The sequence below is a fragment of the Chlorocebus sabaeus genome, chromosome 2 (genome assembly GCF_047675955.1).
Source record: "Chlorocebus sabaeus isolate Y175 chromosome 2, mChlSab1.0.hap1, whole genome shotgun sequence".
Classification (NCBI taxonomy): Eukaryota; Metazoa; Chordata; class Mammalia; order Primates; family Cercopithecidae; genus Chlorocebus; species Chlorocebus sabaeus.
This window is the reverse complement of record NC_132905.1, coordinates 68684279-68710038: the sequence shown is the minus strand read 5'-3', so window position 1 is coordinate 68710038 and position 25760 is coordinate 68684279. Positions and strand designations below refer to the sequence as shown.

General features: G+C 40.1%; 2 protein-coding genes across 13 annotated transcripts in view; one reads left to right on the top strand and one right to left on the bottom strand.

Annotated features, from left to right (window-relative positions):
• GART (phosphoribosylglycinamide formyltransferase, phosphoribosylglycinamide synthetase, phosphoribosylaminoimidazole synthetase) overlaps positions 1 to 21700 on the bottom strand; it is a 38840-nt gene extending 17140 nt beyond the window's left edge. Inside the window, exons 1-13 of one of the 6 annotated variants that reach the window (XM_037990814.2) lie at positions 20260 to 20318; positions 18535 to 18722; positions 17074 to 17259; positions 13063 to 13158; positions 12417 to 12591; positions 10543 to 10654; positions 9677 to 9745; positions 8941 to 9066; positions 7138 to 7225; positions 6810 to 6895; positions 6458 to 6626; positions 3342 to 3573; positions 735 to 829 (exon numbers count right to left, since the gene is read on the bottom strand). In XM_037990814.2, coding sequence (XP_037846742.2) covers positions 735 to 829; positions 3342 to 3573; positions 6458 to 6626; positions 6810 to 6895; positions 7138 to 7225; positions 8941 to 9066; positions 9677 to 9745; positions 10543 to 10654; positions 12417 to 12591; positions 13063 to 13158; positions 17074 to 17218 — 1393 coding nt within the window. In that variant the 5' untranslated portion in view covers positions 17219 to 17259; positions 18535 to 18722; positions 20260 to 20318. Of the gene's footprint in view, positions 1 to 734; positions 830 to 3341; positions 3574 to 6457; positions 6627 to 6809; positions 6896 to 7137; positions 7226 to 8940; positions 9067 to 9676; positions 9746 to 10542; positions 10655 to 12416; positions 12592 to 13062; positions 13159 to 17073; positions 17260 to 18534; positions 18723 to 20167; positions 20376 to 20874; positions 21015 to 21603 lie in introns of those variants that run through there. The other 5 variants (XM_007964334.3, XM_073009640.1, XM_007964319.3 and 2 more) reach the window with 5 other exon arrangements.
• Positions 21229 to 25760, top strand: part of SON (SON DNA and RNA binding protein) — a 33575-nt gene continuing 29043 nt past the window's right edge. For 4 of the 7 annotated variants that reach the window (XR_012090509.1, XM_073009623.1, XM_073009629.1 and 1 more), the window contains exons 1-2: positions 21229 to 21361; positions 24390 to 24556. Coding sequence is in view for 4 of the 7 variants with exons in the window: in XM_073009623.1 (XP_072865724.1) it covers positions 21285 to 21361; positions 24390 to 24556 (244 nt within the window). In the remaining 3 variants the exon portion in view is untranslated. The remainder of the gene's footprint in view (positions 21362 to 24389; positions 24557 to 25760) is intronic. The other 3 variants (XR_012090508.1, XR_012090510.1, XM_073009621.1) reach the window with 2 other exon arrangements.

The window sequence follows — 25760 nt, the reverse complement described above, 5'->3', positions numbered from 1 at the left end:
ATGTAACATGTTAATAGGTTAAACATATTAACATGCAATATGTTAATATGTTGTTAATATTTATATTACATATAATATGTTAATGTTTATATAACACATAAACATACCACTTCTTCATAAGAATGGCTGAAACAAGAGATGCCCTTCCTGAGTATGAGAGACTGTACCATGTGCTCAAAGAATTGATTAAGACAGTAATTAAATAGTAAAGGACCAGCCAGATGTGGTGGCTCACGCTTGTAATCCCAGCACTTTGGGAGGCTGAGGTGGGCGGATCGCCTGAGGTCAGGAGTTCAAGACCAGCCTGGCTAACATGGTGAAATCATGTCTCTACAAAAATACAAAAATTAGCCAGGCATGATGGTGGGTGCCTATAATCCCAGCTACTCGGGAGGCTGAGGCGGGAGAATCGCTTGAAATCAGGAGGCAGAAGTTGCAGTGAACCGAGATGGTGCCATTGCACTCCAGCCTGGGAGAGAAAGCAAGACTCCATCTCAAAAAAAAAAAAAAAAGAGTAAAGGAGCATACATATCCTTTTGAGTTTAACATCACAGATGATAAACACTTTCCTTAATATTAAAGATAAGAAAGCAGAAGACTGGGTTTGGCTTAAGCGGGGCAAAACTTACAGTAACCAAATATTACTTTGGAAAAATTCCTGTTAAATATAAAACCCAAATCCATTCACAATGTATATCAATGTTAATGAATTAGCAAAGTATAGGATCACTGACCTGATCTGGAAGTGGCTTCTGCTAAAGGCTGAATTTTCTTGACCAGCATATTTCCAGCTGCAATGTCTACTCCAGATTCCTTGTAAGTCAAACCCCTAAAGAATTAAAAACAAGTCATCACCTAAACACCAGGGAAAATTATTTTAATCTTAAAATATTATTTAAAGCAGAAGGTATCCCCAGTGATTTTCACATCCCCTAAAGTGCTTAAAATTTTTAAAAGTCAGTGCTTGGGCCCACATCTATACAGATTCCGATTTAACTGGTCTAGGGCAGGCTCTGGGAATTGAAACGAGTTTGAACAATCTCCCCAGCTGATTTGATTACATCATCCCCAAGAACCGCTATTCTAGCTCGATCACCTATTTCTCCCAGAAGTACTTCTCACAGGCTGCTAAATATACTGATTTAAACTATTTTTTTATTAAGGTAAAATATACACAACATAAAGTTCAGCATCTTAACCATTTTTAAGTTCAGTGGTATTGAATACAATGATAATGTTATGCACCCAGCTCCATCATCCATCTCCATAACACTTTATAAAACTGAACCTCTGTCCCAATTAAATAACTCCCCATTCCCCACTACCCCCAGACCCTGGCAACCATCTATTTAAAAGTAGACATACTGATATTTTGCTACAACTTTTCTCAGTTTACTTTTGGTATGAACAAGAGAGGAATGCCTAATCAAGTCAAAAAAATGAAAATCAGGTTTTTAAAAACTGTACACAAGTATCCCTAAATAAACTGAGTTCTTAATTGCAATAATATATAACTGTATCTGTTTCCTAATAGCTGAGGACAGTAAGAAACACTATGACAAAAGCAAAACCAGGCAAAGATATTCAGTGCATCACATTTCCTTCTGTATAGGACCTACAAGTCGGAGCAGCACATTTAGAGATCAAATCTGTGAATGACACTGCAGATTTTGTAGTCTTGACTTGCAAAAATGAGAACTCTGGCCTGCTGGGATGCAGTGATACATGAAGAAATATGTGTTTTATTAAAAACAAGCTGCCTTGCTTTTATAGAAGTGTCTTTTTAAAAAGCATACAAAATAAAATAAAAAATAATAATTAAAAAACAAGGTGCCAGAATACAGTTGAGTGCATTAGCAGTTAACTCAAATAAAGACAGCAGCCCAGGCTCACTCTCAGATAGGAAACAAAGACTGATTTTAAAAAACTTTTTCTCCGGTAGCAACTAACACTGTGGCATTTCAATTTTTTCATCTTTATAACTTAAATAATTCAGACTAGAATTGAGATTGCAGTCCCTTCAAACAGGTCATTTCAATGGAATCTAGTCATTTTTAAATGAAAAATAAATTTTTAGCATGGCATTTTAATGTTCTCGATTCTTGGAAAATCTGTTTAAACTTTACAATATCTGCCTCTTGGTAACAGTATGGCTTGAATTAAGTTGGTAAAAAATTTTGTCTTAAAATTTATTCATTATCCGTAAATGAACTTCATGAACAATAGTAAATGTGATATATTTTTAAGAAATCAGGCCAGGTGCGGTGGCTCACGCCTGTTAATCCCAGTACTCTGGGAGGCTGAGGCAGGCGGATCACCCAAGGTCAGGAGTTCGAGACCAGCCCGGCCAACAAGGTGAAACCCCATCTCTACCAAAAACACAAAAATTACCTGGGCACGGTGGCAGGCACCTGTAATCCCAGCTACTCGGGAGGCTGAGGCAGGGCAATCACTTGAACCCGGGAGGTGGAGGTTGCGGTGAGCCGAGATCACGCCACTGCACTCCAGCCTGGGAGACGAGCAAAACTCTGTCTCAAAAAAATAAAAGAAAGAAAGAAAGAAAGAAATCAAAATACACATTTCCAACTAAGACTTTATTGATTTTACAAGTCAACAGTTTGTACATATCAACAATGCATCAGTAAGAGGTCAAAAAATACATTTTAGTAATAGATACAAACGCAGTGATAAAATGAGACTGTCAAAATTTACAGTATAATCAAATCAAATTATGAAGTTAGATGACCAATATTCTCATCTTGAGTTCTTTGATAAAACCATGAACTATGTTTCAAATACAATACTATGTGATAAAGCAAGGAATAAACATCAGTATCAGGCCAAGTGCAGTGGCTCATGCCTATAATCCCAGCATTTTGGGAGGCCAAAGCAGGAGGATCACTTGAGCCCAGGAGTTTGAGACTAGCCTTGGCAGCATGGTAAAACCCCATCTCTACAAAAAATACAAAAAACATAGCCAGGTGTGGTGGCCTGCACCTGCAGTCCCAGCTACTTGGGAGGCTGAGGCATGAGAACTTGAGTGACAGAAGGAGACCTTGTCTCAAAAAATTTAAAAAATTAAAAAAATACAAAATAAATAAAAATCAGTACCACTGTGATTTTGCTAAACTCTCCAAACTTAAGCTATCATGAAGTTTTTCCCATTTAATTTGAATATTGCTGCAACCAGTTTTGATTCAAACAAAATACAAACCAAGATCGTATCAGTCCCATAGAGAGAAAAGAATACTGAATGACTTATACGGTCAATGAAGTGTTCTACATAGCCATTTAGGCCAGTTTCTGAAATGGCACTACAGCTAACTTGCTTAGAGTTTTACCTGGGCTGCTGGAGGAAAGCTATGGCACGAAAGCCAATGTCTTTCCTATAAATTGCTCCCTCAAACTTTATAGCCGCTAGTCCTTTCTTGGCTTCCTCGAGAGCTGATACGAGATTTTCCCGGATGGCTGTGACTGCAAGAACTCTACCCCCATGAGTTACTACTTTGCCATTTTTAAGGGCAGTGCCTGCGTGGAACACCTCCAGTCCTAGAGCTTGAGCCTCAGAAAACCCTAGAAGAGAGCATATTTGACATATGATTTGAAATAGCAACAGTATTTCATGCTGTGAAGTGATTTATAATTTCCACAAGTTTTTTCTCTTTTCTAAAACTTGGCTAGGTACGGTGGCTCAGGCCTCTAATCCCAGCACTTTGGGAGGCTGAGGCAAGGATTGCTTGAGTCCATGAGTTCGAGACCAGCCTGGGCAACAGAGCAAGACCTCGCCTCTACATTCATACATAAATAAATAATAGCCAAGTGTGGTGGCACACGCTGGCTGAGGTGGATCACTTGAATTTGGGAGTTTGAGGCTGCAGTGAGGTGTGATCACATCACTGCTCCAAACCCAGCAATAGAGTGAGACCCTGTCTCAAAATAAATAAATACATAAAAATTAAAAATTAAGTATCTTTATCTCACTTAAAAGAACCTTCCCTATCAGACAGGTCTTCTTTTATTTTTTGAGACTGAGTCTCGTTCTGTTGCCAGGCTGGAGTGCAGCGGCGCGATCTCACTGCAAACCTCTGCCTCCTGGGTTCAAGCAATTCTTCCTCAGCCTCATGAGTAGCTGGGACTATCGGCATGCACCACTGTGCCCAGATACTTTTTGTATTTTTAGTAGAGATGGGGTTTCAAAATGTTGGCCAGGATAGTCTCAATCTTTTGACCTTCTGATCTGCCCGCCTTGGCTTCCCAAAGTGCTGGGATTATAGGCGTGAGCCACTGCGCCCGGTCCTGACAGGTCTTAATGCAATATAATAGTATATAGATCTTTCTCCTAAGAACTGTCTGCTATTTTAGGATGACAACCTAAATTCTCGTGTTATCGTAAATCTCATTATAAAAGCAATTGTTTAATGAGGAAAGAAAGAAAAATCCTGCATCTGATCACATTAATCTTTTCCTTAAGAGTAAGAGAACTTCCTTTTCTTTTTGAGAGAGATGCTCTGTCACCCAGGCTGGAGTGTGCAGTGGTGCGATCTCAGCTCACTGCAACCTCTACCTCCTGGGTTCAAGCCATCCTGTCACCTCAGCCTCCTGAGTAGCTAGGATTACATGCATGCACCACTATACTTGGCTAATTGTTTTTGCATTTTTAGTAGAGACAGGGTTTCACCATGTTGGCCACGCTGGTCTCGAACTCCTGACCTCAAGTGATCCGCCCGCTTCAGCCTCCTGAAGTGCTAGGATTATAGGTGTGAGCCACAGTGCCTGGCCTGTAAAGGAACTTGTTTTCACCACAGTTATTCAATTAAAGCTGCTTCTTTCTTTTTCGATTTTTTTTTTTTTAACCAGGCCATGAGACCTGTTTCTTTCTTTTCAATATAACCAATATGATCAGTAAAATGCAAAACATAAGTAATCTTTTCAGTAATATAACACTTGTACCATTTTAAGACAAATTCGGCTTAAGTTTTGGGGTCAGCCCCAAATTCCTACCGCTTCATTGTATTTTGAATTAAGCTCTCAGATACAGCTTTACACTTAAAATATTATTAGACTATGTATTCTAAATTCTAAAGTGGCCAAAGGGGACAGTTTATATAAAGATAACACTTTTTCTTAATTTTTAGAAAAACATTCTTTTATCTCCCGGTGGTCTTCTTTTTCCATCTCTATTTCTCTTCTCAGCGTCCTATTTGGTAGTTTGTTAATATACATCTTCCGTGAGTGTTTTTACAACACAAAGCCATTTAGTGATTCTGAACGGCTACTCTGCCTGCCAGTATCAGTAAAACTCAATATTGCTCTGGTAGAACTATTACACACTTGTTATTTCAATCTTAGGGAAATTTCACCAATGCAAGGGATCTTGGTTCTGGCCCATTTCTTTCTTTGTCCATATTCAAAAGCAATCAGTTCCTAACTGCCTAGCTGCCATGCGTGGGATTCACAGGGCAATGGACTTGGTATCTGGGCAAGACAGTTTATGGGGTTGTTGAATTAAATACACTATTGGAGGCTGGGCACGGTGGCTCATGCCTGTAATCCCAACACTTTGGGAGGACGAGGTGAGAGGATCACTTGAGGTCAGGAGTTCAAGACCAGCCAGGCCAACATGGTGAAACCCCATCTCTACTAAAAATACAGAAATTAGCTGGGCCTGGTGGTGCACACCTGTAATCCAGTTACTTGGGAGGCTGAGCCAGAAGAATCACTTGAACCCAAGGGGAGGTTACAGTGAGCCGAGCATACCACTGCACTCTAGCCTGGGTGACAGAGCTAGAGTCTAGCTTTAAAAAAAAAAAAAAAAAAAAAAAAAGGAAACCCCCAAATACATTACTGGAGCACTGAGAGTGGCCAAACTATAGCCTGCTATGGGTTACAGAGGTCTGCCTTTGGACTTACGTCACTGGACCTTAGATTTAACATCATTTAATGAGATTTTTCACCTACTATAAAGAGAAAAAAAAAAAAAAGAAAAGGACAAACTTTGAAACTGTTTGAATTTTACCATCCAAGTGACTATGGGGTGCACTGTAAACTGAATGTCAAACCACACAAGACTGTATGCATTTGTGATAATTCAGAGTCCTAATCTCTAAAATGTATTATTGATATACTTTGCACTAATGTCCCTCTGACTCTCAGAGTATCTCATTATTACCCTGGCTCTAGGCAGGTGGAAGGCTGCACTGGGTGACCCTCTGGAGATATGGTTCTGCCACTTATGTCTTCCTTGAACAGGAAGGGAATATAGTAATCTTTGAATATAGTAATTGTGGATATCTGAACACACATATCCAATAAGCAACATGGTTAGGTTAGGACCCTCTGAAAGGTTTCTGATGGCTTCACACTCTTATCAAGAGCAAGCCTTAGTGTGGGAGGGAGGTCTGCTGTGGCGCTGGCACTTGTCACGTCGTACTCCAACCTCTTGCTCCCTGACACTCACCTGTTATCTCTACACCCTTGGTGTAGTCTCCAGGATAACCTTTACTTGCCATGACAACAGTTAGGGCGGTGTGGTTTTCTAGCCAAACAGGCAGAGATGTGCAGAGCAGTCCATCTAAGGTGGACTGAATCACTTCATAAAGATCACTTTTAAGAAGTGGGAGGATTACCTGGAAAAACATAATCCACACGGCAGGTGAGATAAATTTTAGTTTTCCTTAAACATTTTATTCACTGGGGTACTAGCAGAACTTGCACGAACTTCCCAAAGGTAATTACTTCCAGGCTGATAAATTCCAAGATTAAAATAACACATATCTTCTACTAAGTAATACTTTAATATTTTTACCCACTTGGCACTCTGGATCACCAAAACGGCAATTAAACTCTAGAACTTTTGGGCCATCCTTGGTCAGCATTATTCCAGCATAGAGAATACCTTCATTAAAAAAAAAAAAAAAAAAAAAAAAGAGAGAGAAAGAAAATCTATAATGAAGACACTGTATTACAAATATAAAATCTACTACATAAACTTCTAATAATCAAAGTTTAGGAAAAATCATAAACATTAAAAAAATGGTCCATTAAAAACTGGTGAAAAAAAGAGAATGGAAAATAAGTTTTATCAAAAGTACAAAGTTACTCTATAGGTGGCTTCCATAGTAATGTGAGTGGGCCTACCTGTATATGGAGTACCCTCTTGCTGCATGCCATCCACTGTCCTCTGAAGAACAGTATCTTTAATTTTTAGTAACAGATCATTAGAAACCTGGAGAACATGCAGAAACACTTAAATGTAACCGGTAACTTAAAAAGTCTAAGAGGTATTATTACATGGGACAACAGAAGGGGATGATGAGGATAACTCATTTTTTTACTACCTGAAACAGGCTGAGCACTTTGAACTTGAAAGATTTAAACTTTCTCAACCTTCACAATGACATCAAGTAGGTATTTTAGCTTTATGATTTTCAAGAACACACACCTTTAAAAGAACTAGCCAAAAATAATTTTCCAAAAACTAACAGAAATGAAAGAAGTTCTTTCCTACCCTAAGGCTTCTTTGTATCCTTCCCAGTATATGCTGCATATTTCATAAGCCTATATAGGTAAGAATCTGGACTTATGAATATAATTGTAAAAATTAGACCCCGAGATAGTTCCTAGAATCCACTATTACCAAATGGTAGTTTTAATACAAGTGTTGGGATTACAGGTGTGAACCACCATGCCTGGCTGGCCTACACTTACGAAGTCTTTAAAAAAAAAATGAAGTTTATTTTTAATCTTTCTTTTTTTTTGAGGTGGAGTTTTGCTCTTATTGTCCAGGCTGGAGTGCAATGGCGCAATCTTGGCTCACCACAACTTCCGCCTCCTGGGTTCAAGTGATTCTCTTGCCTTAGCCTCCCGAGTAGCTGGGACTATAGGCATGTGCCAACGTGCCTGGCTAATTTCTGTATTTTCAGTAGAGACGGGGTTTCTCCATGTTGGTCAGGCTGGTCTCAAACTCCTGACCTCAGGTGATCCACCTGCCTCGGCCTCCCAAAGTGCTGCGATTACAGGTGTGAGCCACCATGCCCAGCCTATTTTTAATCTTTTAAGCAAGAAAAGTATGTAAAGGGGCACTATATTAGCACAAACAATTATGACTATCATCAATGAAAAGAACAGATGAGTTTCTGGATTGCTAACCTACTGGTAATATATGCCAACAACACAAATTCCTAATAAAAACTTTGTAGAAGGCCAGGCGTGGTGGCTCACGCCTGTAATCCCAGCACTTTGGGAGGCCGAGGCAGGCAGATCACAAGGTCAAGAGATCGAGACCATACACTGGTCAACATGGTGAAACCCCACCTTTACTAAAAATACAAAAATTAGCCTGGCGTGGTGGTGCGCGCCTGTAGTCCCAGCTACTTGGGAGGCTGAGGCAGGAGAACTGCTTGAATCCGGGAGGTGGAGGGTGTAGTGAGCCAAGATCTCTCCATTGCACTCCAGCCTGGTGACAGAGCAAGACTCCGTCTCAAAAAACAAAAACAAAAACTGTGCAGAAATTGTTTGGAAACGTGTTCTCTGTTATGAAGTAGAAAGATCAGAACAAATTCTGATCTGACTTGGTTCTCAATTCACATCACACACACACAGATACACACAGACAACACTTTTGTGCTGAACCACGGATATCCAAAGATGAATCCAAGACCACAACAGGCTCCCATGTGTTAAAAATTGGATGTAGAGAGGAGGGAATAGGAGGATCTATTCAATCCATACTATAGATTGGTTTATTTTGGTTCTTCAAAAAAGGCTTTTAGGAAAAGTTAGTTTTAGAGACCAGAAAAGATACTCTTCATTTAATTGCTGATTAGTAACAATTTATAGCAACAAACAAACAGAAAACAAAACAAAATATAAAGTACCATCTAAGAGTTCTCTGAGAAAATCAAACTACTACAAGACTTCAGCAGAGTCTTCAGGAAGTACCTGAGGGGCCGGACAATAGGCTCCCATTCCCCCTGTGTTAGGGCCGCCATCTCCCTCCAGTAATCGCTTATGGTCCTGTGCCGGTGGCATGGGGGCCACAGTCTTGCCATCAGTGAAGCACAGACACTATAAAGAAAACAAAATAGTCCATTTATGTTAACTGTGAAAAAGTAAAAAAAGAAATTTAGTAACGCAAACTATATGTCCCTTAGTTCTTTGAGGAAAAGTTTTTTTTTTTTTTTTTAACAGAAAAATGAACTAAAACATCAATAACATTAAGCTACATACATCAAGAATCACAATGTACTCAACTTCTGAAGGATTTGTAATTTTTGAGGTAAGTTAGAAAAAAACCAAGCTACTCTCAAAGTAAAAGATTTCAACCTTTTCCCCACTTTAAGTTTCCAGGCATTAAAACTTGGTTTAAGGTGACTTTATTTATTTTGCAATAAACTGTATGTGAAAGAAAAAGCATGAATGTTTGAATTAATTCAGAACCTCAATAATGTGTGATATAAGTCCAAGTGCCCCACTAACACACTAGGGATGACTAACAGAGGATCAATTCTTTTTTCATTTGCACCCCCCAACAATAAAGGTATAAAAATTCCTTTGTAACTGCTGGGTTTACATTTCTAGATGAAGCAACCAGAGTATATCAAGTCTTTTCTGGGGTACATAGGTCAGATGACAGCTTCTTATACACTATAAAAGCCAAAAAGATGGATATACATACAGACACCTCTTCTCCGTCAAGAAGTTCTTCAATGACAATTGTTTCTCCGGCTGCCCCAAAGGCTTTCTCCTGATTGTAAGTTTTTTTTGTTTTTTTTTTTTTTTAAAAAAAAAGAGGTTTGGTAAGTTTTCAATATTTACTTAGTTGACTTTTAGCATTATCCAGCATTTGTATTATGAACCAGTGAGTACTGCAATTTTTCTTTCCCTTTCAGAAAGAGTCAAAGGGAACATATAAATGTTTCCTATTTAATGTGGCAATAGTGTAGCAAACACTGGTATAGATGGAATAAACATATCTCTAATATTCTCCTGAAGATTTGGTGATCCAGTTTCAAATAACGTATGGGAAAAACAGATGTTTTCATTATCACCACTTAATTCTCACTTCCGATTATAATTATACATATTTGGCTGTAATAACTATACTAAAGAATGCCTGTGAAAGTAGATTTCTACAAGGACAGAAAACCCACAACAACAAAGATCGATCACAAAAGACAAAGCATATTCATTCATTAATTTACTTCTCTTAAACCCTGGACACATGGGACAAATACTTTTGTCCTCACGGATGGCTTGATAATTTATTTATATGTTTTAGAGTCTGAGGATTTTCTTTCAGTGGCAGACAACAAAGGATGTTACAATTTACTTCAAAATAATACAATCATGGTTTAGTTTACCATGTAAATCTCTAATAACTATTTTATAGAGACGGATTATAACATATGGAATTATAAAAAATAACTTACCCATGTGTTTGCAAAATAGATTTTCCTTATTGTGAGGAACATTTTTTAAACTTAAAAGGCTATTAATTCAGTATGAATAGAAAGGTAAATTTTTTCAAAAGACTCAGCCTACCTGCATGATCTCTTGTACAGCTTTGCAGGCCTCTTCTTTGCTCTTTGCAACAATCACCCCTTTTCCAGCCGCAAGACCACTGGCCTTCACAACCAAAGCAGGGAAGTCTGCACTGTAAAGACAGAGTAATCTTCAACATCCAACAAACTATTACAACTCAAGATTTTAAAATGCTGTGGGATTTTGTAACGATACGCTATAGCAATGACTGAAAAGCAGAATGAAAAAAATTACTTATCATTTCAACACATTTTGATGTACTTCCCACCAGGATGTTTTCCCCTACATATTCCTTTATAGTTGCAATCATACAGTACCTATAACTTTGCTTTTTTCATTTATCATGAGATTATATAGGCAATATCTTTGAAGAATAGGTGTATAGAGTACATATGGTATAATCTCTAAGATACAAAGTAGCAAACAGTACTCTCATTCAAGTAGAAAATGCAGCTATATAACAATAAGCATACACAGACCATTTCTGGGAGTACACATACTAAATTATCAAGTGGGCCTGGGGGTCTGGAAGGAGACTTACCCAAAGTAAGTAACAAAACTGTTACTTGCTCAAGGCATCTGGCTACTAGGAAATGATAATATTCAGTGTTTAAAAAACTCTGTAGGATATGAATGAAAAAAATGAAACTGATACAACTGAAAGGAAAACATACCAGGTAGCAGAAATGTCAACAAAAAAAGGGCAAAGGCATGTGTCTACTAACACTCATTAATTGCTCAATGCTCTCCATGTAGTAGAGAACAAAGGATGCTTAATTTTGAAATCTAAAATTGCAATAGTGGTGGCAGATGACCAAGTGATGATTACTCACTCTGGTTAATTATTTATGATAAAAAAAAAAAATCAATGTTCTTTATGTTGTAAGATGCCACCGTGTTTGTCAATCTGGCTGTGAGGCCTAGTATTATGGCTCACACCTGTAATCCCAGCACTTTGGGAGGCAGAGGGACGTGGATCTCTTGAGCTCAAGAGTTTGAGACCAGCCTGGGCAACATGGTAAAACCCAGCCTTCTATAAAAAATACAAAAACTAGCTGGGAGTGGTGGTGTGTGCCATTGTCCCAGCTACTTGTGAGACTGAGGTGGGAGGATTGCTTGAGTCCAGGAGGCAGAGGTCGCAGTGAGCCAAGATCACACCACTGCACTCCAGCCTGGCTGACAGAAAGAGACCCCGTCTCAGACTGGGGGGATGGTGGGGGCGGGGACCCCAAAACCAAAAACATGGCTGTGGAAAGAGAGCAAAACTGCAGAACCAAGTGTATTTTACCCCCGAGGAGCTACTCAGATTTTATTTAAAATGTCACCTTCCTGCAAGGCCACAAGATCGTATAAACTCTATATGCATAGAATCCTATTTTATTTTGGTTCTAGAAAAAGACAACCCACATAGTATTTATTGAGAAAGCTTTTTCCATAATTATTTTACCATAATCTTCTGACAGCCTAAGAACCTAGCATTACATTTTCAACACAGAAGTAACCTGGATATTTATTTAATTTTTTTGAGACAGAGTCTCACTCTGTCACCCAGGCTGCAGTGGAGTGGCGCAATCTTGGCTCAGTGCAGCCTCCGCCTCCTGGGTTGAAGTGATCCTCCCACTTTGGCCTTTAGAGTAGCTGGGACTACAGGTGCACACCACCATGTCTGGCTATTTTTTTTTCTGTATTTTTTGTAGAGACAGGGTTTCACCATGTTACCCAGGCTGGTCTCTAACTCCTGAGCTCAAGTGATTCACCTGCCTCGGCCTCCCAAAGTGCTAGGATTACAGGTGAGCCACCACACCTGGTCATTGACCTGTGTATTTAAATATCACAACTAAACAACTGTCCTTCACAGGCAACCATTTACCTACCTCATAATGAAGCTGCAGGCCTCTTCAGGTTTGGTGAAAGCCTTCCATTGCGCAGTTGGGATTCCATGTCTGTCCATAAACTCTTTGGCAAACCTTTTGCTGGACTCTAACTGAGCCGCTTTTGCTGTTGGGCCAAAGCATCGCACTCCTGCAGACGTCAGGTTCCCAACAATCCCTATGGATGAAAACAGTAGCCTTAGGTGAACCAAGGTCTCCCCAGGAACTTTTCAGCCTGAAGATGAATTAGTATCAGACTGTATCTACATCTAGACAAGGCAGATGACTAGTGGCAGAGGATAACTAACTTTTTCATGTTGTCTACTGGATAGACATAAAATGCTACTAACATGTTATTCAAATCTATCAAAAGTTGTTATATTTGCATATATGGATTATTAAACACAAACCAGAATACAGCAGAATAAAGACATATAAAATGTTTTCCATGGCTGCAAATTTGATCTCTAACTCATCATATAATTGATGCTTGGGAAAAAAAATCTAGACTCCATAAATTTCGAGAGTGAAAGTTCTTTTTCCAATATAATATTACAAATTATCATCTGTAAACTATATTGGATTAGATGATCCCTAAGCTCCTGTTTGCACTGAATATACTGCAACAATAAACAGAAACAAACTTTACCAGCAGCCAGAGGTGCTTCTGGTCCAACAACTACGAATTCAATTTTCTCCTCTTTGCAGAATTGAGCAAGGGCAGTGTGGTCACTGATTGAGATGGCTGTAAACAGAAAAAACACTGCATTTACAAAAACATTCCTCTTAAGTAAACTAAGAGTCTCACTAAAAACAAAGTTCTGTAATTTTGTATGCTTGTTATCTGTTGGTTTTCTTATAATGGCAGAGATGACAGTTTCAACATCTGAAATTCAGACGAGAGTGCATTAGGCTAACCAACAAAGCTCAGTTCTCAGTTCTCATCGTAAATAGATGAAAACACCAATAAACTTCCCAAAAGAGCCATAAAGTACCATCTCCACGATATTGTTCATGTCACTAATATTGATCACGTATTAAACAAAAAACATACCATAAGATATATTCAGAAATTGGTCTTTTAATGTCAATCATTCAATTATACTAAAAATTCACTATGTGCTAGGTACTGTCCTCAGCACTGGTATTAAGATGTCAACACGGCTGGGTGTAGTGGCTCACGCCTATAATCCCAGCACTTTGGGAGGCTGAGGTGGGTGGATCACCTGAGGTCAGGAGTTTGAGACCAGCCTGAACAACATGATGAAACCCCGTCTCTACTGAAAACACAAAAAGTAGCTGGGAGTGGTGGCAAGTGCCTGTAATCCCAACTACTCGGGAGGCTGAGACAGGAGAATCGCTTGAACCAGGGAGGCGGAGGTTGCAGTGAGCCGAGATCACACCATTGCACTCCAGCCTGGGTAACAAGAGTGAAACTCCATCTCAAAAAAAAAAAAAAAGATGTCAACACAAGCAAGGTCCCTATACTTAACATGTTTACAATCCGCTGTAGGAATGCTGGGTAATAAATATACAAACAAAAGAATAGCAAATATGAACAAATTAAGCAAATTTGATATGGAGAGAATTGAGAGGCTATTTCAGGTTGAGACAGGAGGGATCTCTTTGGGGCAGAGCTGTTTAAGCTAAGAACTCAATGACACTTTTAAGAGGAATCTCTTTTCCAACCTACAAGTCAGGTAAATTTTCCTCTGTGGACTTCTAAGTAACTAGCGGTAGAATCAACCACAACTGAACATCGTTTGGCTCCATAGGTGCTCTCCTGCTTCACTGTGTCTGGACCACCATTCGTTAAGTCAGCTGAAGTCTGCAAACACTCTGCCATTGGTAGAGTGCAAGAAGTGATATTTGTGAGGTACAGTTGTCCCTCCTTATCCTTGGAGGACACATTCTAAGACCCCAGTGGATGCCTGAAACCACAGTGCTGAACCCTATATATAGTATGTTTTTTCCTATATATAAATACCTATGATAAAGTTTAATTTACAAATTACACACAGTAAGAGATTAACTATCACTAATACTAAAATAGAACAATTATAACTATATGCCAGCATCAGCTTTGGAGCCATTAGTAAGTAAAACAGGGTTACCTGAGCACGTGCACTGAGATAACATGATAGTCAATCTGATAACCAACAGGGTGACTAAGTAACAACATGGATATGCCGGACAACAAGATTCACCTATCAGGTTGGACGGCACAAAATTTCATCATGCTATGCTAGACTGGTGTGCAATGTAAAATTTATGAATTATTTCTGAAATTTTCCATTGAATATTTTTGGACTACAGCTGACTGTGGGTAACTGAAACTGTGGAAAGTGAAATTGTGGATAGGCTGGTGACTACTGTATAGGGTCCAAGTCCAGAAAAGGTAGGGTCCTCAATCTGTAGCAACTGCCTGACTGTGATTAGGATGGAGTACCATGCACTTTGGATTAGTGGTCCTGAACACAACTAGGCTGAGCAGGGTCAACTATATCAGTATAGAAGAGGGCAACAAGAGGAAGAGGTCTCTTAGTAGTCTTACAAGACTACTTGTAGTAGTCTCATGACAATCTTAAGAGATTTTGATGGGCTGGCCTGTATGACCTCAATTGCACATAAACTGTCCCAATTCTCTAATAAACAGATATAATACCTCACCCCTAGAACTAAGATCCCAGAAAAGGAGGTATTTTCTAATTTGTCTTTTTCTTATTCTTTTTGGTCTTATATACATGCCACTATCCTCTCCCAGTTTGTGGCTTGCTGGGTCCATGCTCTTTTTTCCATAAATACTATATGCCACATAGGGAACTAAGCATTGTGTACACCATGCAAAACAAGACAGACAAGTTCCTTGCCCTCATGGAGCTTACATTCTAGAGATTATATTCTAGTGGGGGAAAAGAACATAGGAGACAGACAATAGTGAGGTAAAAATAAACACAGACATTCATGATCATAAACAAATGAAATGGGGATGGACACTTGCTTTTAGTAAGAAACTGTAGGAGAGATATAATTAAGGAGGCTAACATTTTAGTGGAACTCTGAATAATGGGACAGTCATGGTAAAGAGTGGGAACAAATATAAAGTCCAAGGCAGCAAGCTTCTGCTTGGGAAACTGGTAGGACAGCATTGATAGGGTACACTGAAAAGAGAAAAAGGGATATAAAAGATCAGGCTGGAAAAGCAGGCAGAACACAGACTGCACAAAGGGCTTTGTAAGGCATGGAAAGGAGTTTGAGTTTTATTCTAAGTATTTGAGTACTGAGGAGTTTCTGAAGCCACTGACAAGCTTAATGTAGGATGTGAACTGACCATTTTTTCATTTTTGTCAATTAAGAGATAAGGGTGGAGGCCGGGCACGGTGGCTCATGCCTGTAATCCCAGCACTTTGGGAGGCCGAGGCGGGCAGATCACCTGAGGTCAGGAGTTGGAGACCAGCCTGACCAACACAGTGAAACACAGTCTTTACCAAAAATACAAAAAATTAGCCAAGTGTAGCGGCACGTGCCAGCTACTTGGGAGACTGAGGCAGAAGAATCGCTTGAACTCAGGAACCAGAGGTTGCAATGAGCTGAGATCATGCTACTACACTCCAGTATGGGTGACAGAGTGAGACTCTGTCTCAAAAAAAAAAAAAAAAAAAAAAAAAAGAGAGAGAGAGAGAAAGGGTTGAGATCTATTAGAGTTACAACTGTTAAAAACTTTGTTTTTTGAGACGGGGTCTCATCTTACTCTGTTGCCCTGGCTGTAGTGTAGTGGCAAGATCACAGCTCACTACAGCCTTGACCTCCTGGGTGCAAGCATTCCTCCCACCTCAGCCTCCGAAGTAGCTGGCACTACAGATGGGCACCACCATGCCTGGCTAATTTTCTTTTCTTTTTTTTTTTTGTAGAGATTGGGTCTCACTACGTTGCCCAGGCTGGTCTCAAACTCCTGGGTTCAAGAAATCCTTCTACCTAGGCTTCCCAAAGCGCTGAGATTATAGGAGTGAGCCACTGCACGTGGCCAGAAAGTTGTATTTAATAGCAATACTAAACTTTTCATTTACAAAAATACACATCAAAAATGCCTTTAATCTGTATTAGGCACTTATTACTTTTCCAATGGATGTGTTTTATCAGGTTTAAAACAGTTTAAGATAAGGAAATGCCATATTCTGAACAATAGGTTACCTTAGTTTATAACGTATGACAAGCATTCAAATTACCAAATAAATTTTAAGGTCAAGGAAAGCACTCAACCCTGAATAGCAATCCATATTTTATTTTTTGAGACAGAGTCTCGCTCTGTCGCCCAGGCTGGAGTGCAGTGGCGAGATCTCGGCTTACCGCAAGCTCCGCCCCTTGGGTTCACACCATTCTCCTGCCTCAGCCTCCCGAGTAGTTGGGACTACAGGCGCTGCCACCACGCCCAGCTAATTTTTTGTACTTTTAGTAAAGACGGGGTTTCACCGTATTAGCCAGGATGGTCTGGATCTCCTGACCTCATGATCCACCCGTCTTGGCCTCCCAAAGTGCTGGGATTACAGGCATAAGCCACTGTGCCCGGCCCATCTTTATTATTATAAAGCACAGATACGGTTGACAGCATACCATTAATAACAAATCGTAACAATTACTCGCTACTTTAAAACATGATTACCGGTATTTGAAATCTTTTCAGAGCAGGCAGTGCCTGCGTTTCCTGGGGCAACCAACACTTGTTTGACATGATGAGACTGTGCAAGTTTCCAGGCCAGCGTATGTTCCCTTCCTCCACTGCCAATTATAAGTACTCGGGCTGCCATTGCTCTGTCTGTAAATCAGAAATTCCCAAGGAAAATGAAACCTGCAGAAAGAAAACCACAGTTGGTATCTTAGGATGCACATTTTAGAAACCCAGGGATGGGCATGGGGGCTCATGCCTGTAACCCCAGCACTTTGGGAGGCCAAGACGGGTGGATCATGAGGTCAGGAGATCCAGACCATCCTGGCTAATACGGTGAAACCCCGTCTTTACTAAAAGTACAAAAAATTAGCTGGGCGTGGTGGCAGCGCCTGTAGTCCCAACTACTCGGGAGGCTGAGGCAGGAGAATTGCTTGAACCTAGTAGGCAGAAATCGCAGTGAACCAGGATCACGCCACTACACTCCAGCCTGGGCAACAGAGCAAGACTCCATCTCAAAAAAAAAAAAAAAAAGGAAATCCAGATTTGTAAATATAATTTAGGTAATCATTTGTACTCATACAAATTACATTTTCATCCAATGATTCATTTTTGAAAAACTGGGATTGATAATTTGAGAAATATGACTGTGGTCACAAGGGTAAGGGAGGTATTTAAAAAGAAGGCAGGCTGGCCTAGAGAGCTAGGTTAAGGAGTCAAATGATGACTCTCAGCTCCTTATGTGATAATCTCCCTTCTCTGGGCTTCACTTCAAAAAGATTTAATAATCATCATGTCTTACTTATGAAATGAATCTTCATGTTTTAGACTCAAAATGCATTACAAAATATCAATTTTTTTTTTTTTTTTTTTTGAGACGGAGTCTCGCTCTGTCGCCCAGGCTGGAGTGCAGTGGCCGATCTCAGCTCACTGCAAGCTCCGCCTCCCGGGTTCCCGCCATTCTCCTGCCTCAGCCTCCCGAGTAGCTGGGACTACAGGCGCCCGCCACCTCGCCCGGCTAGTTTTTTGTATTTTTTAGTAGAGACGGGGTTTCACCGTGTCAGCCAGGATGGTCTCGATCTCCTGACCTTGTGATCCGCCCGCCTCAGCCTCCCAAAGTGCTGGGATTACAGGCGTGAGCCACCGCGCCCGGCCAAAATATCAATTTTTAAACCTTGAAATCTTATCGATAATCAGATTATCATAAATTGAAGGATATACTGAAAACGGGTAAGCAACTTTACACAAAAAGGGCCACATGGTTCTGTCAAAACTACCCGACTCGGCCACCTTAGCAGGAAAGCAACCAAAGATAATACATAAATGAATCAATGTGCCAATGTCCAGAAAAACTTAATTGACCCATAAATAGGCAGTGGGTCAGAGGTCACTGTTGCCTATCAGTACTTTAAGTAGTAGGAAACCATCAAAGGTTTGTAACAAATAAGCATGACTCACTTTCAATACAACTTTATGTACGGATACTATAATTTGAATTTCATAAAATTTTCACATGTCACAAAAACCTCATTTCCTGTTCTTTTTCTCAATCATTCATATCTGGTGAGCTGTACAAAAGCAGGCAGCAGAAGGATTTGGTATGTGGGCCATGGTTTGCTGATTCCTAATTCAAATAGTGCAATATGCTAGAAAATTGATAGAGAAGGCAAAAATCAAATTACAACTCATTTCGCTTTAGTTCTGGCGCCTGAGACTTAGAAGGATGGATACAACAGCAGTGTAACCTAGAAGATTAACTGAAATGATATTTATAAATAAGTACAATCTAGCACTCAGCAGTAGTAAATGTTAACTTGTTACATTTACTTACCACAAGGCAAACTGGTAACAGAAAAAGAAAATTGAAAACTTCTTTTGATGATGTTGGGATTACATGTTTTAAGAAAAATGTAAGCTGACAATATATAAAACTAACATTTTTTTGAGCACTTACCTTGGGCAGGGTACTATTTAAAATGCTTGTCATAAAAGAATCCTATGAAGGATATACTATCACCAATTTGCAGCTAAGACAAGGAGGCCCAGATAGGTAAATAATTTGCTGGAGGTCACACAGGTAAGAGGGGGTAGAGCCTAACAGAAACAATTTTGCTTCAGATTCTCTCAAGTGAAACGATGATCATTAAAAATTTGAGAAAGGAAAAAAAAACCCTGTTAAATTACAGACTCGGAAGGAAAAGCTATTTTAGTGTAATGGGAAAACACATTTTACTTGCCATGCGTATCTGAAATAAACAGTTTTTTTTTTTTTAGACAGAGTCTTGCTCTGTCGACCAGGCTGCAGGGCAGTGGCGTGATCTCGGCTCACTGCAACCTCAGCCAACCTCAGCCTCCCGAGTTCAAGCGATTCTCCTGCCTCACAGCCTCCCAAGTAGCTGGGATTACAGGCGTGTGCCGCCACGCCTGGCCAATTTTTGTATTTTTAGTAGCGACGGGGTTTCACTATGTTGGCCAGGCTGGTCTCAAACTCCTGACCTCCAGTGGTCAACCCACCTTGGCCTCTCAAAGTGCTGGGATTATATCACATACGGCCAGAAACAGATGTTTAAATCTAGAGTAAATGTTACATCTTTAGTTTGAATATACCAATAGAGTGGGAAAATTCTCCTGTTTAATGAAAACAGCGTTACGATCCAGTAGTGAGGACGCCTGGGCTCCAGAGTCACACACAGCGCCTTGGCCTGGGTAGAGACCCTGCCCTACACCAGCAGGGAGACTCTGGGGGAACTTCACTAACCTTGGGCCTCATTCATCAGAATGGGTAACAGAAGAATAAGACAGGCAAATAAAGCCACATCGGAGGATACGGAGAATAAAGCAGAAACCAATTACAAAATTAACCAAGTAATCTGTTAGAGACAACGGGTGCATAAAGAGAAAATCTGACAAAGTACACCAATTTATAGGGTTATGTTCTAAAAATGCATAAAGACACAAAAAGGCCTTGACATCTTAGAAAACAGGAACAGTAAAAGAGCAAACAGAAACTTCGCCTAACAGTAACAAATGAAAAGCACATGGTCAACCCCCACCCACCGCATTTACAAACAACACGAAAATTTCTACAAACCAGTTTCTACGGTTTCACTCAGTTCCCGACCTTAAATCCCCAAACCAAAGCCTAAGCGCGCTCTGTGTAAAAGCTGAGGGGTCTTTACGCACCGACACCAGGCAGCCACCTGGCTCCCGCTCACCCGCTCGCCGGAAGTGGGCCCACTGGGACCGGCGCGGGACCAGCGCGGGACCAGCTCGGCACCGCCCCTCACCGCCCCGCCCCGCGGCGGCTTCCCTGCCCCATTGGTCCGCCCGGCCCTGGGTCTCCGCAGCGAGAATCTAGTCTGATTCCCTCCCGCCCTGGGTGCGGCCTGACTGCTCCCCAGCCAAGACACCCAAGCCCTAGCACGTTTATAATGTGACAGTGGTATGGGGTGCCACGCAGTGTTTCCAGGAGCTCCGAGGGGGAGCGCCAAAATGCTAAACCCATTCTTAGCCAATTGTGCACCGCTCACGAGTCAGAGCTGACCAGCTACCGCGGAAAAATCTCGTGACACGCCTGACTCCTGATGAGAGTAAAATAAACCAGGCTTTGAATGCCGGTCACTTAGGACATCCGGCCTAAAATGAGGCTGGTTATACGACGCACTGGGGGAGACACAGGGCTACAGCGAGTTCTTCCTTCGCATCCCAGTGGGGGCGGGGGCTGAAAAATTTTCTCCCGGATGCATATCCCTGTCGAAACTGAACTTGGCGCCACCTGCGAGCGCCTGGAAGCCCTACGTTAAACACTGGGTTGCCCTTCTTGCTCCTCTTCTTCCTGGCCTTTAATCTCAGGCGCTTAGCAAGCCTCTTAAGGCTTCCAAACACTGCTGGGTACTGACAACTTAGGCGGACACAGTCGCCTCAAGAGAGACGGCTCCTGTAATGGCGCCTGCGTCAGACACTAACATGGCGGACATAGTCGTGCGCGGCGCAAACGTCAGCACCTCTACCCCAGCCGCTCAGAAACAGCGGAGGAGAGCAGGGCCGTGCTCACCGATTGGTCCCTCGGTGGAGCGGGCCGGACCGGGCGTTCCCTTTGGAGCCAATCAGAAAGGCGAGAGACCGAATTGGCCGCTGCGCCTCCTCCCGAGGCATGCTGGGAGCCTGGAGGACTAGCGAGGAGGAGTTGAGAGAACGGAGCGGACGCCATGGCGACCAACATCGAGCAGATTTTTAGGTCTTTCGTGGTCAGCAAATTCCGGGAAATTCAACAGGAGCTTTCCAGGTAAACGCCTCCCAGATTCTTCTGCTCCCAGCGGACCGTTAGGGCCTCACCTAGCCTTCTTTGGCATCTTTTTTCGGAGACGCCGTCGTTCCTCGGCTCAGGCCCCGCCTGGGCCTGGGATCCATTTTCCGGGCCCCCCCCAACCGCCCCCCCAGCCGCTCCCTTCCTTTCCCCTCGAGGAACTTCGCCTTTTCCGAGGTAACCCCAGACTCCCTGTTTTAGAACCGAGTTAAGATGCTCACCCTTCTGCCCTGTTTGGTTCCCCCCTGCCGTTTAGCTACTCGTAGGCCCGGTTGTCCGCCAGGGACGGGCCTAGTTCCTTCCTCAGCTCCTCCTCCGCCGCCGCGTATCCCCTCCCCCTCTCCGCCTCCGCGGATTTTGCCGGCCGGTGCCTATGACCGGAAAGGGTCTCTAACGGCCGTTTCTTGAGTAATCTTAAATCCTCTTTATTATTGCAAGCTTCAGAGCGCTTGGGGGTCTGGATCTATTAATAAGATTATTCGGGGCCTAGTGTCCTGTAGTGTCTATCAGCCGTTCTAATAGTTAAATGTTTCAATTAAAACTAACTCAAACTAATATTTGCTACTTTGTTAAAATACTCGAGATGACTATGGAAGGGGACTTTGAAATGGTAGTGATTAATTACAGCAAGTGAAAGTGGACTTTGTGTGTAGGTCTGTTATTTTCTTGCTACCCCTGCCCCAGTTGACACGCTATTTTTGTCGTTGCTGGTAGACTTTACATAATTTGCGCTTGGCTTCACAAAATTTGAAGGCGAAGAGATTGTTAAAGAAATGGTTGTTTAGTCAGGAAAATAGTGTATCATGTTCAGTTGTTCAGCGGTTGTCTTTCGGTATTTGCTTTGTATAAGATACTCAGTTCTTTAAAGTACAGAGGTAGGAAAGAGATCTTGAAACGTAAATGTTCCGAGTTCGAATGTTTTTAATTGTATTTTGAAAGTTGAGTGCAAGAGCAGTACGTGAATTTGAAAATGGGCCGAAAACCAGTTGTAAATGCCCAAAGTAATACAGGATTATTAGGGCAATGATGTATTATTGCTAGAATTATCACTTTTGCAGAATGTTTTGTTTTTTAAGTGGAAATAGATCCACTCACATTGCTTTTTAAATTTCTGTGATATTGCTAGTAGTGTTTTAGGATGAGAAGAGACCCGAGCTTAGAGAATATAATTTTCCTGACAAATCTTGCTGGATGCTTTAAGTAGTTGTTTGCTTAGTTTAACAAGCTGTGTTTTTGTACTTTTAAAAGCTAGTCTTTCCTTTAGAAAATGAGTGTTTTATTATAGAGAATTTAGAAGAAATGAAAAAGAAAAGAAAAAACTCACATTATTGATATTCTTATGTCATTTTTTCCCCCCATGTATTGTGTGATATGTGATCATCTTGTTTTGTGTTGATCATTTTTCCAGCTAATACGTTGTTAACAAGTTTGTCCCTCCCATTCTGTCTTTTGGACTTCTTCATGGCTGCATAGAATCCCGTTGTAGGAATATATTGTTGCATATTTAGGTGGTTTGAAATTTTCATTGCTTTTCAGTAAATGCAGTTAACAGTTGGTAGCTTTAAGATGAAATCATTACTTCCTTGTAGATTAACTTTTAAAACCATAATTTTCTGATTTTCAGATTTGTCATAATTATGTATAAGTGCTTAGGAAAATTGTAAAATAAAGTACTACAGAAAAGAATATCTAAAAATAATAGTAGACGAAGCACTTTATTACTAGAGGAATATGCAGTTTCTCTTCAAGCAACACACAATGCATTATCAGTCTGCAAACAAGTTTTTGATTATTTGCCATTTCAGTGAGCTATTTTTTTCTCATCTGTTTTTATGTAAATTAGAGTATTGAGGCTGACAGATAGTTAAAACAAGTTATCGAACTTCTGTTATAGATGGTGTGTAAGAATATGGCCTCTGGTTTGAGTACCAGCTTCACCTCTTAGTAGCTGTGTGACCTTCAGCTAAGTTTCTTCATTTATAAAAGAATAATAGTGGTGATCTTAGAGTTTTGTTAGGATTAAATGAGTTAATGTAGAACAGTATGACACTAGCTAGTAAATAATGTTAATTATTATAATTATAATTATACAATTCATTGTATTAGAAAACCAGATGTTCCTTGGTAACATTTGAATTTTTTTTGGTTTTTCATCATTCAGACTTTTATCAGGTAGTGGAGCATAATTGTTTTATGTGTTTTCATTTAGCTAAAATTGAAGTTAAAATCAAACTGTTGCTGAAATTATTTGATTTTTCAAAATTTTGCAAAGTCACACGAAAATAGTAGAAATTACTGGGCGAATGACATGTTCTTACCTATTTAAAGATTTCTCTGGCCCTGTGAATGGAAAATGTGTTAAGCCATCTATGCTTTTACTGTTGGTATAAATGCCACTTGTTTTCTGTGAGTTTTTTAAATCACGGTTCTTAATAATTATGTAAAAATTACATAAATTATTTTCCTTTTTAAGTTTAGTGGCATTTCAGTAACAATGTAAGCCTGGACAGAGGTTACAGGTTACCCTTTTTATTCAGTGTGCCTGTGGCTAGCTTTTGTGTTCCTTGATACTATTGATGGTGATTGTGATTTATGCACAGGTGTGGCTTTAATGTAGCCATGGTTTCTACCATAATGTTAGGCCTTTTGATTTATGACTGGGCTGTTACTAATTTTTCTCCCCTGAGAGAAATATGTGGGCAACCCAAAAGCCTAAAGTTAGATTTCTGAATTTATTTTGTTTAAATAAGAGTGTACTTAGAAACCTGTTTTAAAGAGTTTTTCTTAAATTTCATAGTTCTGAAAACTTTAATTGTGTAAAGTGAAATGTCCTAAATATAAGTAGATCCTGTTAAGGATGCATTATTAGTGGTGAATATCTAAAATAGGAAAAAGGTAAAATGTCTGACCATCAGTACAACATATGATTATTGTAATTAATCGGATTACTTTTTTTATTAATGGTATGACAAAATATTAATGAATTTCGATAACTTTTCATGTCAAGTGGAAGGAATGAAGGCCAGCTAAATGGTGAAACAAATACACCCATTGAAGGAAACCAGGCGGGTGATGCAGCTGCCTCTGCCAGGAGTCTACCAAATGAAGAAATAGTGCAGAAGATAGAGGAAGTACTTTCTGGGGTCTTAGATACAGAACTACGATATAAGCCAGGTAAGTTGGAGATAATTAACTGTCTCAAAAATTTTCTTTTAAGATTTTTTTTGAAATTTGAAGGTTAATACTAGTCTTTTACTTCAGTATTTACGATATTTATTAAATTAAAAACTTCAGGCTGGGTGCAATGGCTCATTCCTGTAGTCCCAGCACTTTGGGAGGCTGAGGTGGGTGGATCACCTGAGGTCAGGAGTTCGAGACCAACCTGGCCAACATGGAGAAACTCCATCTCCACTAAAAATACAAAAATTAGCTGGGTGTGGTGGTGGGTGTCTGTAATCCCAGCTACTGGAAGCTGAGGCAGGAGAATCGCATGAACCCAGGAGGCGAAGGTTGCAGTGAGCTGAGATTTTTATTTTTATTTTTTGAAACTCCGTCTCAAAAAAAAAATTCAGTAAATTTAAGCTTTTTAAAAATTGATTTAATGAAGACTTGCTTGTTTAAATTCTCCATACTTCCACTGAAACACAAACATTGATGTACTTATTTGCTCTGCTGGTAGAATACAATTTTTATCTTTGACTTAGTTTCAGTTTATTTGATTCAGTTTCTTAGTATCAGGAATTTGAGTATGCATTTTTATTAAACAGTTGCGTAAAAACATCCATCCCACTTAAACTGCAGTGGATGAAGAGGTATCATTGCTTGAATATTTAGCGTTTTTGGAATTGATGTTTAGAAATGAAGGATTTAGCCACAGAAATAACAGTCATTACCTTGATTTAGTTCTGGAATCAAGTTTGTAATATGGTTTGTCCTTCTCGTTTTTGGGGGGAACTTTAGCTGTGCTAAAGTAAATAAAGTTCATGACTCTCACAGACTTTAGCTATCCTTAGATTCATGACTCTAACAACCTTGATTGAAGTATAACTTAGCTAACATTTTGTATTATGAAACAATAGAAAATGATTAGTTTTGCTTCGGCCTATGTCAAGTGTTGATTTGTTGATTTATTTTTTTCTGTAGTCTTAATGGCTCAGATTTCTGATGAGCTTTTTTTTGGGATCCCTAAGATTTATCTAATTTGATATTGGCATTAGAGTAAATAAATCTCATTTGGTTGTTAAAGTTGAATACTCCCATCTGTTTAGGGTATGTAAATTCAGACCTTCTTAAGTTATAAATTAAGGACTAAGAATTTCCTCTCTAAAATCAGTATTTTCTAAAATAGAAACATTTAAAAAGTTATTAGTGGTTTTAG